At 42.6% G+C, this 12,627-nt stretch overlaps 1 protein-coding gene across 2 annotated transcripts in view; it reads left to right on the plus strand.

Moving 5' to 3' along the window:
* The window catches only part of MDN1 (midasin AAA ATPase 1), a 168,103-nt gene that overhangs the window by 134,981 nt on the left and 20,495 nt on the right, over window positions 1-12,627 (plus strand). For both annotated transcript variants that reach the window (XM_032339051.1, XM_032339052.1), the window contains exons 74-84: window positions 349-508; window positions 2,532-2,678; window positions 3,215-3,341; window positions 5,131-5,236; window positions 5,795-5,910; window positions 6,821-7,261; window positions 7,512-7,738; window positions 8,252-8,407; window positions 8,795-8,964; window positions 9,765-9,926; window positions 10,877-11,014. In XM_032339051.1, the coding sequence (XP_032194942.1) occupies window positions 349-508; window positions 2,532-2,678; window positions 3,215-3,341; window positions 5,131-5,236; window positions 5,795-5,910; window positions 6,821-7,261; window positions 7,512-7,738; window positions 8,252-8,407; window positions 8,795-8,964; window positions 9,765-9,926; window positions 10,877-11,014 (1,950 nt within the window). The remainder of the gene's footprint in view (window positions 1-348; window positions 509-2,531; window positions 2,679-3,214; window positions 3,342-5,130; window positions 5,237-5,794; window positions 5,911-6,820; window positions 7,262-7,511; window positions 7,739-8,251; window positions 8,408-8,794; window positions 8,965-9,764; window positions 9,927-10,876; window positions 11,015-12,627) is intronic.

A 12,627-nucleotide genomic window follows, 5' to 3' on the forward strand; every position in this document is an offset into this window, starting at 1 on the left:
TGTTGACTGTAGTGGTTGCTGATGACTGGGCTATTATTTCTCTCACCATGGCCAATTTCAAGCACCAATAGTTAAGCGTTGGCTTGCAAAATTCCAGAAAATGTGATAATCGTGGAGACCTTGGGTAAGCAGGTCTGTTACAGGACTTCTGTTCCCGCATCAAATCCTTAGATACAAGGTGCTCTGGGATCACTGGGGAGCTACTCATGCTAACCACAGGGAGGAATCCCTGAAACTTCCAGGTTATCACCAATAGCAAATCAGAATTTTTGATCAGCGTGAGCTGATGATTATAATCAAAAGAAAATAAACTTGGCACCCATATCTTATTTGTGCTCTGTCTCACAGGCTGTGATTCCAGAACAGAGTCAGAGTGCTCCTTTCCCCTCAGAGGGAGAGCTGCTGCGTCGCTTGCCAAAGCTCATGAAACGAATGAGGAAGATGTGCCTGACATTCATGAAGGAAAGCCGCCTGCCTCACCTGGTGGAGGGCCTCGATCACTTCACTGGTGGGTGCCAACAGCCAGGAGCAAAGGGTGGGGTCTGCTCCCTCTCTTTTCCCCAGTGCCCCAGGAGGGTGGGAATTTGTTACATAAGCCCTTTTTTGATCTCTTGAATAGTGTTGAGCAGTTAATTGAATAAACAAATGGGCTAAAACTAACAGAGCCAAGATGCAGGAGCCAGCTAAGACCACACAGGCTGTCTTAATTTTCATTTTGTCTTCCTTTCGTGTAAACTAATGCTGTGTTTCGCCATTTTCTGTGTTAGTGCTTGTCTATATCCTCTTTTGATGGCTGGAGAGATGAATTTCCCAGAATCTTTAAACTGTCAACTACATCTCAGAATGTCTCCCTTGAGTTAAAGGAGAAGATTCATCCACAGTTTTCTTCTTGCTCTCTTCACCGTGGAGACAGAGCAATTTCATCTCCCTGGCCGTCCTCACACAGGGAAGCTGAGGCTCTGTAGTCTAACAGCAATGGCTGGGGAAGGAGTTCCAGAACTTTAATTAGATTGAGGTCTTGGTGGCCTTTCACAACTGTCCCCATCCCTATTCACCCCCAGTGAGTGTGGTGTCAGAGTGAGACTGACTGTCTTCATTGAGGCTACAGTCTAATCTCAGGGAGCTCTTTATTTTTTAAAACTTGTTAGAATAAGAGCCTAATATCCATTCTCATGATGACCTTGCCCACCTGAGCCTGATGATCAGGGTAAGCAGAAGTTGCCACATGCATCTTCTGGAAAAGGCACTCACTCACCTTGTGATGCAAAGAATTCTCTAACCTCCTGCGGTGTCCGTGTAATGGTATGTCGTCCACTTGCTCGCTTCTAAAAGGCTAGACTGCCTGTGTTAGTTTGCTAGGGCTCATTTAGCAAGTATCACATATTGGGTGGCTTAAACAAGAGAAATTAATTTCCACGCAGTTCTGAGGCTAAACATACAAAATCAAAGTATTCACAGGTTTCACAGTTTCACAGTATTCTCTCCTTGCCTGGTAGATGTCTTTTTTCCTTCTTTGTCTTCACATGGTCTCTCGTGTCCTACTCTTTGTTAAGGAATTGGATTAGGGCCCATGCACATGGCCTCATCTTTCTTTAATTACCTCTTTAAAGGCCTTGTCTCCAAATACAGTCACATTCTGAGGCGCTCGGGGTTGGGACTATTATAACATGAATCTGGGGGGACACAGCCCATAATGCTCCCTGTGGCAGGCGGGCAGCAGCCTCATGGTACAGGTACCTGTGAGTCCTCAGCAAGGCCGTGTGGTGCTGGAGGAAGAACCTGGGCTTCAGAGTTGTTTTGGCCAGGGTTCATATCTTGTCTTCTAGTCCACTCGAGCTGAATAGACTTTAGAAAATGACTAGACCTCTTTGAGCCTCTCCAAGGAGCTAGAAATTGGCCCTTCTGGAGTTGTACAGAGTAAAGGAACATCTACTAACTAGTAGAGGATAGGACCTCAGTATGTATCATATTTATGGGAAATTTATCTCAGATGATTTAAATTCTTAGTATAAATTGCTGTGCATAACAACTGCTTTTTGCCTGATTGATTATAAAGCTCTAAAGAAAAAGAATAAATACTTTTATTTGGGTTGTTTACTGTTGAAAGAGAGGTAACCCATGAGTTTTTATTTCCATGCATCTCGATTCCTTAAGTTTAAAATTTACAAAATGCTAGGGACTGTGCCAGTTATCAGAGCCTTAAAGATGAATGTCACCTAGTTCTCGTTTCCCACGAAGTCCTGGGTCTTGAGTATTAGGTTTGTTTGTTTATTTTTTATTAAAGATTTTATTTATTTATTTGACAGACAGAGATCACAAGTAGGCAGAGAGGCAGGCAGAGAGAGAGGGGAGGGAAGCAGGCTTCCTGCTGAGCAGAGAGCCCGATGCGGCTCCATCCCAGGACCCTGAGATCATGACCTGAGCCGAAGGCAGAGGCTTAACCCACTGAGCCACCCAGGAGCCCCTTGAGTATTAGTTTCAACACGTGAATAAGCCCTTGAGATTTCAGTACTGCCCCATTTTCTCCTCAGGTGAAGTCATTTCCTGTGTGAGTGAGCTGCAGAGCCTAAAGGTGGATCCCTGGGCAGAGAAGGAAAAGCAACGGTCAGAAGCCAAGCACATTCTCCTGCGGAAGCAGCGAGCTTTAGCAGACCTCTTTCAACACCTTGCAAAAACTGGTAAGGTTCTCGCTTGAAACCTGATGCAGAATGATGACCAACTATTAGGGAGGAAAACAACGTGGGTGATTTTGGGGAAATTTCTAGAGATAGTCGAGATGGTGGGGAACAGAAGGTGGTAGGCCAGGTTTTAAAATGCCATTCTGAGAGTTAAGTCACATATGAAATTCCTCTAATGAACCATTTGTGATTCCCAAATATTGTCACAGTTTTGTAATGAGGTTTCTCAGAAACTGTGATTCATTTTCATCACCATATGTTGTACAGCACCCACCCTTCCAGCATAGCTTGGCGAGCAACATGTCTCAAACCCTAGTGTGTGTACAGATGACTCGGGGAATCTCGTTGAGTGCAGTAGTTCTGTTTCAGTAGGTGCAGGGCGGGGCCTCATAGCCTGCTTTCTAACAAGCTCCCAGTGCTGTTCCAAGGACTTCATTTTGTGTAGCAGTGGTGGTGGGACTGGCACACGGGGGAGGGGCCCGATGGCACAATCATTCTCTTCTGAGTTTCTAAAACACATGCTTTTTATTTCCTAGGTTTGTCATATCGCAAAGGTGTTGCCTGGGCCCGTTCAAAAAACCCTCAAGAGATGCTTCATCTTCACCCATTAGATATCCGGAGTGCATTGTCTATAGTCAGCAGCACGCAGGAGGCTGATTCTAGGTTTGTTTTTTGAATTATAACTAGAACAAGTCATTTAAGCCTCCATGTCCTTATTTGCCAAAATGGGGATGGAATCCCTCTTTCCTAGTGTTGCTATACAGGTTACATTTAAAATAGTGCCTGGCTTGGGCTCTGGCATGTGGTCAGCATTCGGTAAAAGAGAATTTTTTTGCTTTTCGTCTTCCTCCCGCCCTCCTCCTCTCCCTCCCTTCCTCAGGCCCCACACCCAGCATGGGGCTTGAACTCATGACTCTGAGATCAAGAGTTGCATGCTCTACCAGCTGAGCCAGCCAGCACCCCCCACTTTCTTTTTGTTTAAAAAGATTATTTATTTATTTATTTATTTGCGCAAGAGAGAGGGAGAATGAGAGTGAGAGCAGAGAGGAAGAGAGGGTTAAGCAGACTCTCTGCTGAGCAGGGAGCCCCATGTGGGACCCAGTCCCTGGACTCTGAGATCATGACCAGAGCCGAAGGCAAAAGCTTAAAAGACTGAGCCATCCAGGCACACCCCCCCCCCTTTTTTAAAGTGTCTTTTCCTTTCCTCCTGTGTTCACCTCTCCCATTATTTTTTTGTTCCTTTCATTTGATTTTCTTTTCTATTTTAAGATGTTATTTATTTAAGAGAGGAAGAGAGCGATCGCAAGCAGAGGGGAAGGGTAGAGGGGGAAGCATGTTCCCCACTGAGCAGGGAGCCAAATGCAGGACTCCATCCCAGGACCCTCGGATCATGACCTGAATTTAAACTTGGAGGCAGAGCCGTTTCTGTGTTGTGTTTCCGTGTTCATTAACTGTGGCAGAGCTGGTTGTAAGCGATGACCGGCATGAGCTGGCCACGCGGACTTTGTATTTCGTTTGCTCAGTGGTCCTCTCAGTGCTTTACATTTTAATTCAATACAACACTGTAAAAAGGAGAATTTTCTTAAAGTTTTATTTATTTAAGTAATCTCTATACCCAATATGGGGCTTAGACTCACAACCTTGAGATCAAGTGTTGCATGCTCTTTTGAGCCAGCCAGACACCCCAAAAGTAGAAATTTTACCTAAATATTTTGGATTTCAGTTTTTCAGGAAGGTTCAGCCAACCAAGTGGGTTTACTCTCCCATGTAGTCAAAAGTTAAACTGTAGCTTCTTCTTCTTTTTTTTTTTTTTAAGATTTTATTTATTTACTTGACAGAGATCACAAGTAGGCAGAGAGGCAGAGAGAGAGAGGAGGAGGCAGAGAGAGAGAGAGGAGGAAGCAGGCTCCCCACGGAGCAGAGAGCCCGACGCGGGGCTCAATCCCAGGACCCTGAGATCATGGCCTGAGCCGAAGGCAGAGGCTTAACCCACTGAGCCACCCAGGCGCCCCAAGCTCCCTTCTTTTGACAGGACACATGCTTGCCAGATCCCTGTGGTCTTCCTTTTCTTCTTCCACGTTGAGGTCCGCTGTCACTGGCATTTACCATTTTGTGCTTGGCTGTCCTTACTCAATCATATTATCTTCCTAGCCCCTGTAAGCATCAGGATTTATGACCCTTAGCTTCCATTCCTAAGACAGTTATGAAGTTTTCATTAAGGAAACTATATCGACATCACAGTTTTAATTCCCCACTGTGCTTCAGTGCTAAGTGTGTAATACAGCCTTTGCAGAGAGGACTGATGAGTACCTGACTGCGACCGCACAGAAATAAATCTGTTCACACTCTTAACTTTTGGTTGTGACTAGATAATAATGGTCTCTGAGTCTTTAGGATCTGGGGTAGGAAATAGCGGTTTTAATTAAATAAATCATTCAGAGTTATTTTCCAGGCTGCTTACAGAAATCTCATCGTCATGGGAGGGATGCCAGAAATACTTCTTCCGCTCTCTTGCACGGCACGCCAGGCTTAGTGCAGCCTTAGCAGCTCCTGCCAAGGTAGGTGATGGAACCTCTGAGTTGCAGGGCCTGAGAAAGCTCCTATCTTGTTCCTCCAGAGCAACATTCTCTGGTCTTGGCAGTTGATCAGAGCCCATTACTGAAAGTGACTGAGCTTTCTGCAGAGTATCATTAAGCTTATATTGTAAATCAGTGTAATTTTCTGTTTAATCAGAGCATTTTGTCATAAATTCTGTTACTTATATTTGCCAATAAGACCAAATGCAGAAGAAAAGTTATGTAGGAAAAGCTTCAACTTGAGAGTGTCCTCTTCAGGTCCTTTTCCCTTTGTGAATTGAGAAAAGGCCACTAATTTTGAGTGTGTTAACCCTAGTTCCTAGGTTTAACAGATCAGTGATCTGTGGAAACATAATTTGAGAAGCACTGCTCAAAAAGATGAATGTGTTGCTTTTAGACTACAGTATATACCCAAAGCTTGTCTAAGCAAGGGGCACTTGTCCCAGGGAGTTTTGGATGAACTGGCTTTCTGGTGACACCTGCACGAGTGGTGGTGTTTGCTAGCAACACCCTTGGCATGCTTCCTTCTTCCCCTGCCAGGAGATGGGCATGAGCAATGTTGAGCGGTGCAAAGGCTTCTCGGCACATCTGATGAAGATGCTTATCCGACAGCGGCGCTCCCTGACCACACTGACGGAGCAGTGGGTCCTCCTCAGGTATCCGCTAACTAGTTAGTTGGGTCTGTGGTATGAGTTAGGAAGAATCGTGTGAGTGAGCTCTCAACTGTGAAATGAAATTTGAGGCCCAGAGATGCAGATGGAGTTTCTCTTGTCTCCTCGCCCTGCTTTTGGTGATATGTTTCTGCTCCGTGGTTCTGGCAGCGCCTGTTGGGAGAAGGGCCCCAGGCAATGAATCCGGAGCCGAATTAGACAGAAGCAGTTGCCATGGCTGAAGTGTACCTGGGTCAGGATAGAAGGGGGTTTGAGGATGACAGTCCCTCGGGCTGTGTGACAGGATTGTGTTTATGGTACTGCAGCATCGGTCTTTGGGCACAGATAGTATCTGAGACTGCTTTCGTTCATTAGGCTTTTTGGGTCACAGAGCTGCAGGTTGCCGAGTGTCATATAGGGATGCTCCTCAGTGGAAATAGGTATTTTAAAGATGAGGACAGTAAGGAAAGCTATCATGGTTTGTTGAATGGACTGTTAACCCAAAGGTAGTATTTCTAGACTTTTTAATCATTTTGGCTACAGCTGTTTTCTGCTCTACTCATAAGAGTTTATCTAACAAAGTATACTACAGTTAAAGACTTTTTTTCTTAATAATGGTTGAAATCATTGCAGTGGTGTGACTTTGTTGGGTGTGAAAAAGCTGTAAGGGGGTAGGTGATAAGCAGTGAGTTTTGACACTTGTGAAAGACTGAAGACACTTCTTTCAGTCTTCAGAAAGATCTGTTGAAGTATTTTAAAAGGGATTTTAACAGACTTCTTAACCTGGGGGATCCTCTTTTTGATTATGTGAAAAAGCTCCTTCTTTGTTCAGAAATCACTGACGTTAACTGTTTAAAAAAACCTGGTGATGCAGTTTAAGGTGCCATGTGTTTCCCCCATGGATTTCTCGGTACAGGAACCTCCTTGGCTGCGTGCAGGAGATTCATGGCAGGCTGACTGGCCCACTGGTCTACCCCGTGCCCTTCCCTCCTCAGGACAGCGTGCAGCAGTGGACAGAAAGGCTGCAGCACCTGGCCATGCAGAGCCAGATCCTGCTTGAGCAGCTCTCCTGGTTCCTCCAGTGCTGCCCCAATGCAGGGCCAACTCCTGGCCAACGTGAGGCCCAAGCACAGGGTCAGCCTTCCGGAGCAGTACAGGACCTCATCCCATCAGAATTGAGTTACCCATCCCCTGTACCTCAAAATCAGCTGCCCTCTGGTTGCTGGATGCGGAAGCAGGACCAGCTTTGGCAACAGTCAACTGCGAGATTAACAGAAATGCTGAAAACCATTAAAACAGTGAAAGCTGATGTTGACAGAATCAGGCAGCAGTCTTGTGAGACTCTCTTTCATTCTTGGTGAGTGTGTTTATGTCTTTACTGTCCCTCTGTTTGCTTGGGTGCTTGCTTGGAGTTTAGTAATGGGATAAAGTGATAAAAGGGATTTTGCTTCAGTTCTCTGTTTTTCCATGGACCTTCATGGTTCTTTGTGGCAAATGTGTAACTAAAAATCTTGAGATACAGTGAATTTTCCCCTGCTTACATTTTAGTGGTTGGAGGGAGGGTGTAGCCCCTTCCTCTCAACATTGTGGCATTTCTGTTGTTGCAGGAAGGATTTTGAAGTTTGCTCTTCGGGGCTGAGTTGCCTGTCCCAGATGTCAGTTCATTTGCAAGGTCTGGAGTCCTTGTTCGTTATTCCAGGGATGGAGGTTGAGCAAACAGACCAAAAAATGGCATTAGTTGAGAGCCTGGAATATTTAAGAGGAGAAATCAATAAAGCCACAGATGACTTTACTACCTGGAAGACACATCTACTTGCTTTAGGCAGCCAAAGCGGTAAGGACTGTCATTAGACAAGGGAGCCAGAGTCCAGTGTAGGAGTGATGTCTTGTACATTACATCTAGAGTATCCTAAAAATACTTTGTGTTTTTTCCAGACACATCTGTGCAGGGTTCTAAGGCAGGCAGGTGTGGCTGGAACCCACAGCTCCCAACTCTTGCTGCCCCATTTCTTTGAGGACCTTGCCTCTACTTTGATAGTGTCACTTTATAGCACTGATATTTGGACCAAGTTGGTGTTTGTACACACTATCCTAACTAGTTTCATATTTTTTGATTCTTCCAGTAAAACCTTCAGTGAAAGATGATAAACTCTTGTAGGTTTATCTAGACGAGGAATAGGTCTTCTTCATCTTTGTGTTCAGCAGTTTGACCTGGTGGCTCACCCACAGTTGGTGCTTGACAGGTGGCCGTTTGTAAAAGTAACAAATGAGGATTGTTAATGATTTCCAGAAGCATTGAAGCAAACGATTGGAGTTTTTGTTTGTTTCTCACCATGTTACTTACTAGGAAACCAGATGTTGGAGGAAGGGTTTGTGGAAGATTTTTCAGAGCAGGTGGAAACTGCCATCCGGGCCATTCTTTGTGCCATCCAGAACTTAGCAGAAAGAAACAGTAAAAAGACAGAGGAGAACACTGACCAAACAAGACCACCAGAAGAGGATGGTATGTCTGAAATAAGGCAAAAACTGTTTTTATACTTGATTTACTTTTTAAAAAATTTTTTTTATTTTTTTAAGATTTTATTTATTTATTTGACAGACAGAGATCACAGGTAGGCATAGAGGCAGGAGAGAGAGAAAGTAGAGGAAGCAGGCTCCCCACTGAACAGAGAGCCCTATGCGGGGCTCAATCCAGTACCCTGGGATCATGACCTGAGCTGAAGGCAGAGGCTTTAACCCACTGAGCCACCCAGGCGCCCCTTGATTTGCTTTTTAAATTTATTTTTGTGGCTAGATATTTAAGGACCAGTGTTAGGAATGACTGGATGAATGGAGATGAAAGGGTTTATTTTGTGTTACTCATCATGTCTTTCTTTTCTGTGAATGAAAGAGGCACCAGGCTTTGAGAGACTGCAGTCGGGACATCTAACAAAACTCTTAGAGGATGACCTGTGGGCCGACGTGAGTGCTCTGCATGTGCAGAAGATAATTTCTGCTGTCTCTGAGCTGTTGGAGAGGCTGAAATCATATGGTGAGGATGGCACAGCAGCGAAGCACACGGTAACCAACGGTTCTTTATAAGCTTCTTGCTGTCTAGAGCGGTCCGACCAAAGGCAGGGTGGGTTTCGCTTTGCTCCATGTGGGTGGTCCCAGAGCAGGCCTTTGTGGCAAAAATCACTAAGAATTTGACTTCTTTATGTATGTAAACATCACTGAGAAGCTGAAAAGCTTAGGACTTGCTAGCTAAGGGCTATAGTAGTAAGATGCATAGATATAAAAAATGCCAGCCATCCAGAGTATCTGTTGTCTTGGAATTCTTTCATACCCAATCTCACAGTCCTGGGTACTTGATGTTAATGTGGGTGCTGCTACTTCAACTAAGGCTAAATGGCCACACCCTGCAAATACCATTCCCTTCACAACAGGCCAGCAGAGGGGCAGTTGCTGTGTCCATAATAGTCCAGAGGAACAACTTACTTTGTAGGACATTGTAAGTTTGTAGCATTGCCTCCTGTGCTAGCTTTGATTCCGAATAGAATTCATTTATAAACATTTTTAAAAACAAAAAACCTTGTTAACTAAATTAAGCTTAAGTGACAGAATTTAAAGTGTACTTTTGTGAAGTTTTGTGTGAACAAGGAAGAAATACCAGAGAGCAGAGGTATGTGTGTGTGTGTGTGTGTGTATGTGTGTGTGTGTAAGATAAGATATACATAAATCTTACCTTTAGGGGCGTTTAGTACATTCATGGTGTTGTGCAACGATTGTTGCTGTCCGGTGGCAGAACATCTGTATTACCCCAGAGAGAACCCAGTACCCGTTACGTGGTGTGAGCAGGCCTTGTGATCTTTCGCCCGCAGTTCTTCAGCCAGTCCTGCTGCTTGTTGGTGCGTCTAGTGCCCATGCTGTCCAGATACTCAGACCTCGTCCTCTTCTTCCTGACCATGTCTTTGGCGACTCACCGTAGCACTGCAAAACTGCTCTCTGTGCTTGCCCAGGTCTTCACAGAGCTCGCCCAGGAGGTAAGGACTATTCATGTGGAGCATGCTCGGGCAGCCAGTACCAAATACTCCAGCCCATTAGTGCGGGGTTTCCCAGGCTTTTTAAATTTGTAAAATTTTTGTACTAACATAAGATGTATTATAAGCCCCAAGTGTACAGGTTTATGAATCGCCAGGTTTACACACTTCACAGCACTCACCATAGCACATACCTTCTACTTGTTTTTCTGTTCATTTTTTGTCCCACATGCTAGTAGTTGATTGTCCTTTGCAAACTATTTTCCAACATAAGGCACTGCTTTCTTAACCTTCACATGTGTTTCTTTGTCTCATCTTGTTCTTGACTCTTGACCCCATGCCATTCCATGTGCCTTGGCAGAAAATGCTAGATGTGGCACATATACCAAGAGTGACAGTTTTACCTCAAGAGTTGAGAGGGAGGCATTTTTTTATATTAAAAATAACATTTTACTTGTGCATCACACCAAATTTTCTTCGATTTTTCAAGTAAAAATGAAATCTCCCATTGTGTCATCTGCTTCTAGTTACTGTACCTCCAGGATTATAGGTCTTCTCCTCCTCCTCTCTTTCTTCTCAGGCTTACTAATTTGAGAAGTAAATAAAGAAGGATGAAATCCCTTTGGGATTTAGATACTGAGAGGTTCTACCCTTGCTCAGTGACTTGTTCCTAAATATTATTCTAGTATATAGTTCATTCAGATTTTTGTCTTGCTAAATGAAATTACTACACACCAGAGGGCCTCTATGAACTCAAAACCTTACATGTTAAATCTGATGTCAAGCTTTGAACCTGCATAATAACTGTTACCAGCAATAAAGAAAAGAATATCAAAGGTCTACTGGATGTATTTCCATCAGATTGAAAATGCTGAGCTAGAGAAAAGCTAAAACAATTTTTTTTTTCTGTCTTTTATTGCTTTTATACCTAGTTGTTCACTCTTATTTTCAAGGGATTTTGCCTGCCCAAAGAATTCATGGAAGATTCAGCAGGAGAGGGAGCAACTGAGTTCCATGACTATGAAGGAGGTGGAATTGGGGAAGGCGAGGGCATGAAAGATGTGAGTGACCAGATAGAAAATGAAGAACAGGTACGTTTTCACATGCCTGAAGCATGGATACAGTTTACAGAAACTCACTCCCTTCTTCCTTTCTTTTCAAAATTTTCAAATTTTTTTTTTCTTGATAGGTTAATGGTTTTCAAACTGTGATTCATGGTGCCCTAAGAATACAAAAGCTTAATACAAATAAAAAGCCAAAGACTACAGAAAAGAACATTGCAGCTCAGTCATTAGTTATGGCTATAATTCAAGAGGGAAATGACTTAAAAGTTTTTATTTTAAATGGGGAGATCTTTGCTGATGGTTTTTCTAAAGTAATTTTGGTAGTGGCTCATTTAAGGGTAAACAAATTGACTATTTTAGGTAACAGGTGCATTAAATAATAATGCCAGTGTTTACTACTAACATGTTTTATTATATGTCTTTAAGACCTGTTGAAAAATTTTAATCTATATCCTCTTTTGGTTGGAATCAAAAATGTTTTTGAAATAGATGCTTTGGGCTAAGATTGTTGTGTTCCTTTTTTAAATGCCTGTCTCATTTACGAATGTTGTTTTTTGTTTGTTTGTTTTTTACATACTATTATTAGTCGTTTAGATTTATCAACTGTGACTTGAAGAAATAAGAGATAATGGAGTTTCTTTTTAGCACCTATATTCTAAAAGTCTAAAGCAGACCATAAGTTTTTATTTAAGGTATGGTTATAGCTATTACAAATAAAGGGACAAACCACTTTCAATTTTTCATCCTTTGAAGGGAAAACTGGAAAGAATAACCAAGAGAGTTATGCTAGTGTTGATGTGGTAGAGCTCTGTTTAATACACATGCATATTTTTGGTTAAATTTCTCAAATTTAACTTCGTCAACAGTACTTTCCTCATGGAAAAAAATTAAAGCAAAAAAATTATAAACTTAATAGAAAAGTGCAATCCAAATCACAAAACATTAAATGGAATAAAAGCTATCAGAACAATTTGCAGTATCTAATCAATTTTAATTGTGTGTATCCTTTAACCTAGGAATTCCATATTTTCTGATAGAAATGCAAATAAGGGTCAAAGATAAATGGGTGTAGGAAAGAGTGTTTTTTTTGTACAAGGATTTTCCCTGTAGTGTTATTTGTAACTGTGAAAAGATCCAAATATTTATCAGGAGGAAATTGTATAAATTATGATACCATCTATGCAGAACAGTGCTGTAAGTTAATTAGACAGAATGAGATAGGTTTCCATGTTGATACATTTAAATTTATCTGGGACATTTTTTAATTTTAAAAAAGAAAAGCGGGGGTGCCTGGCTGGCTTAGTCAGTAGAGCATACAACCCTTGACCTTGGGGTCATGAGTTTGAGCTCCACATTGGGTGTAGAAATTAATTGGAAAGTCTTTAAAAAAAGAAAGAAAGAAAGAAAGAAAGAAAGAAAAGAAAAGCAGATTGTAAAAACCCTTTTTTAAACAAAAAAGGATCATTGTTTCATAAAATGTTGGGAGACAGCTATTGCTACAGATCATCTAGGTGTATTCATGGATAAACATATGGACCAGAAAGTCACTGAGGCTAATTTCTTTGGGAGTTTTGGAGCATGGTGGTGCTGGGGAAACTTACTTTTTCTCTTTTGCTTAGATTCTTGTAATAGGATTTTAT

The sequence above is a fragment of the Mustela erminea genome, chromosome 4, assembly GCF_009829155.1.
Source record: "Mustela erminea isolate mMusErm1 chromosome 4, mMusErm1.Pri, whole genome shotgun sequence".
Classification (NCBI taxonomy): Eukaryota; Metazoa; Chordata; class Mammalia; order Carnivora; family Mustelidae; genus Mustela; species Mustela erminea.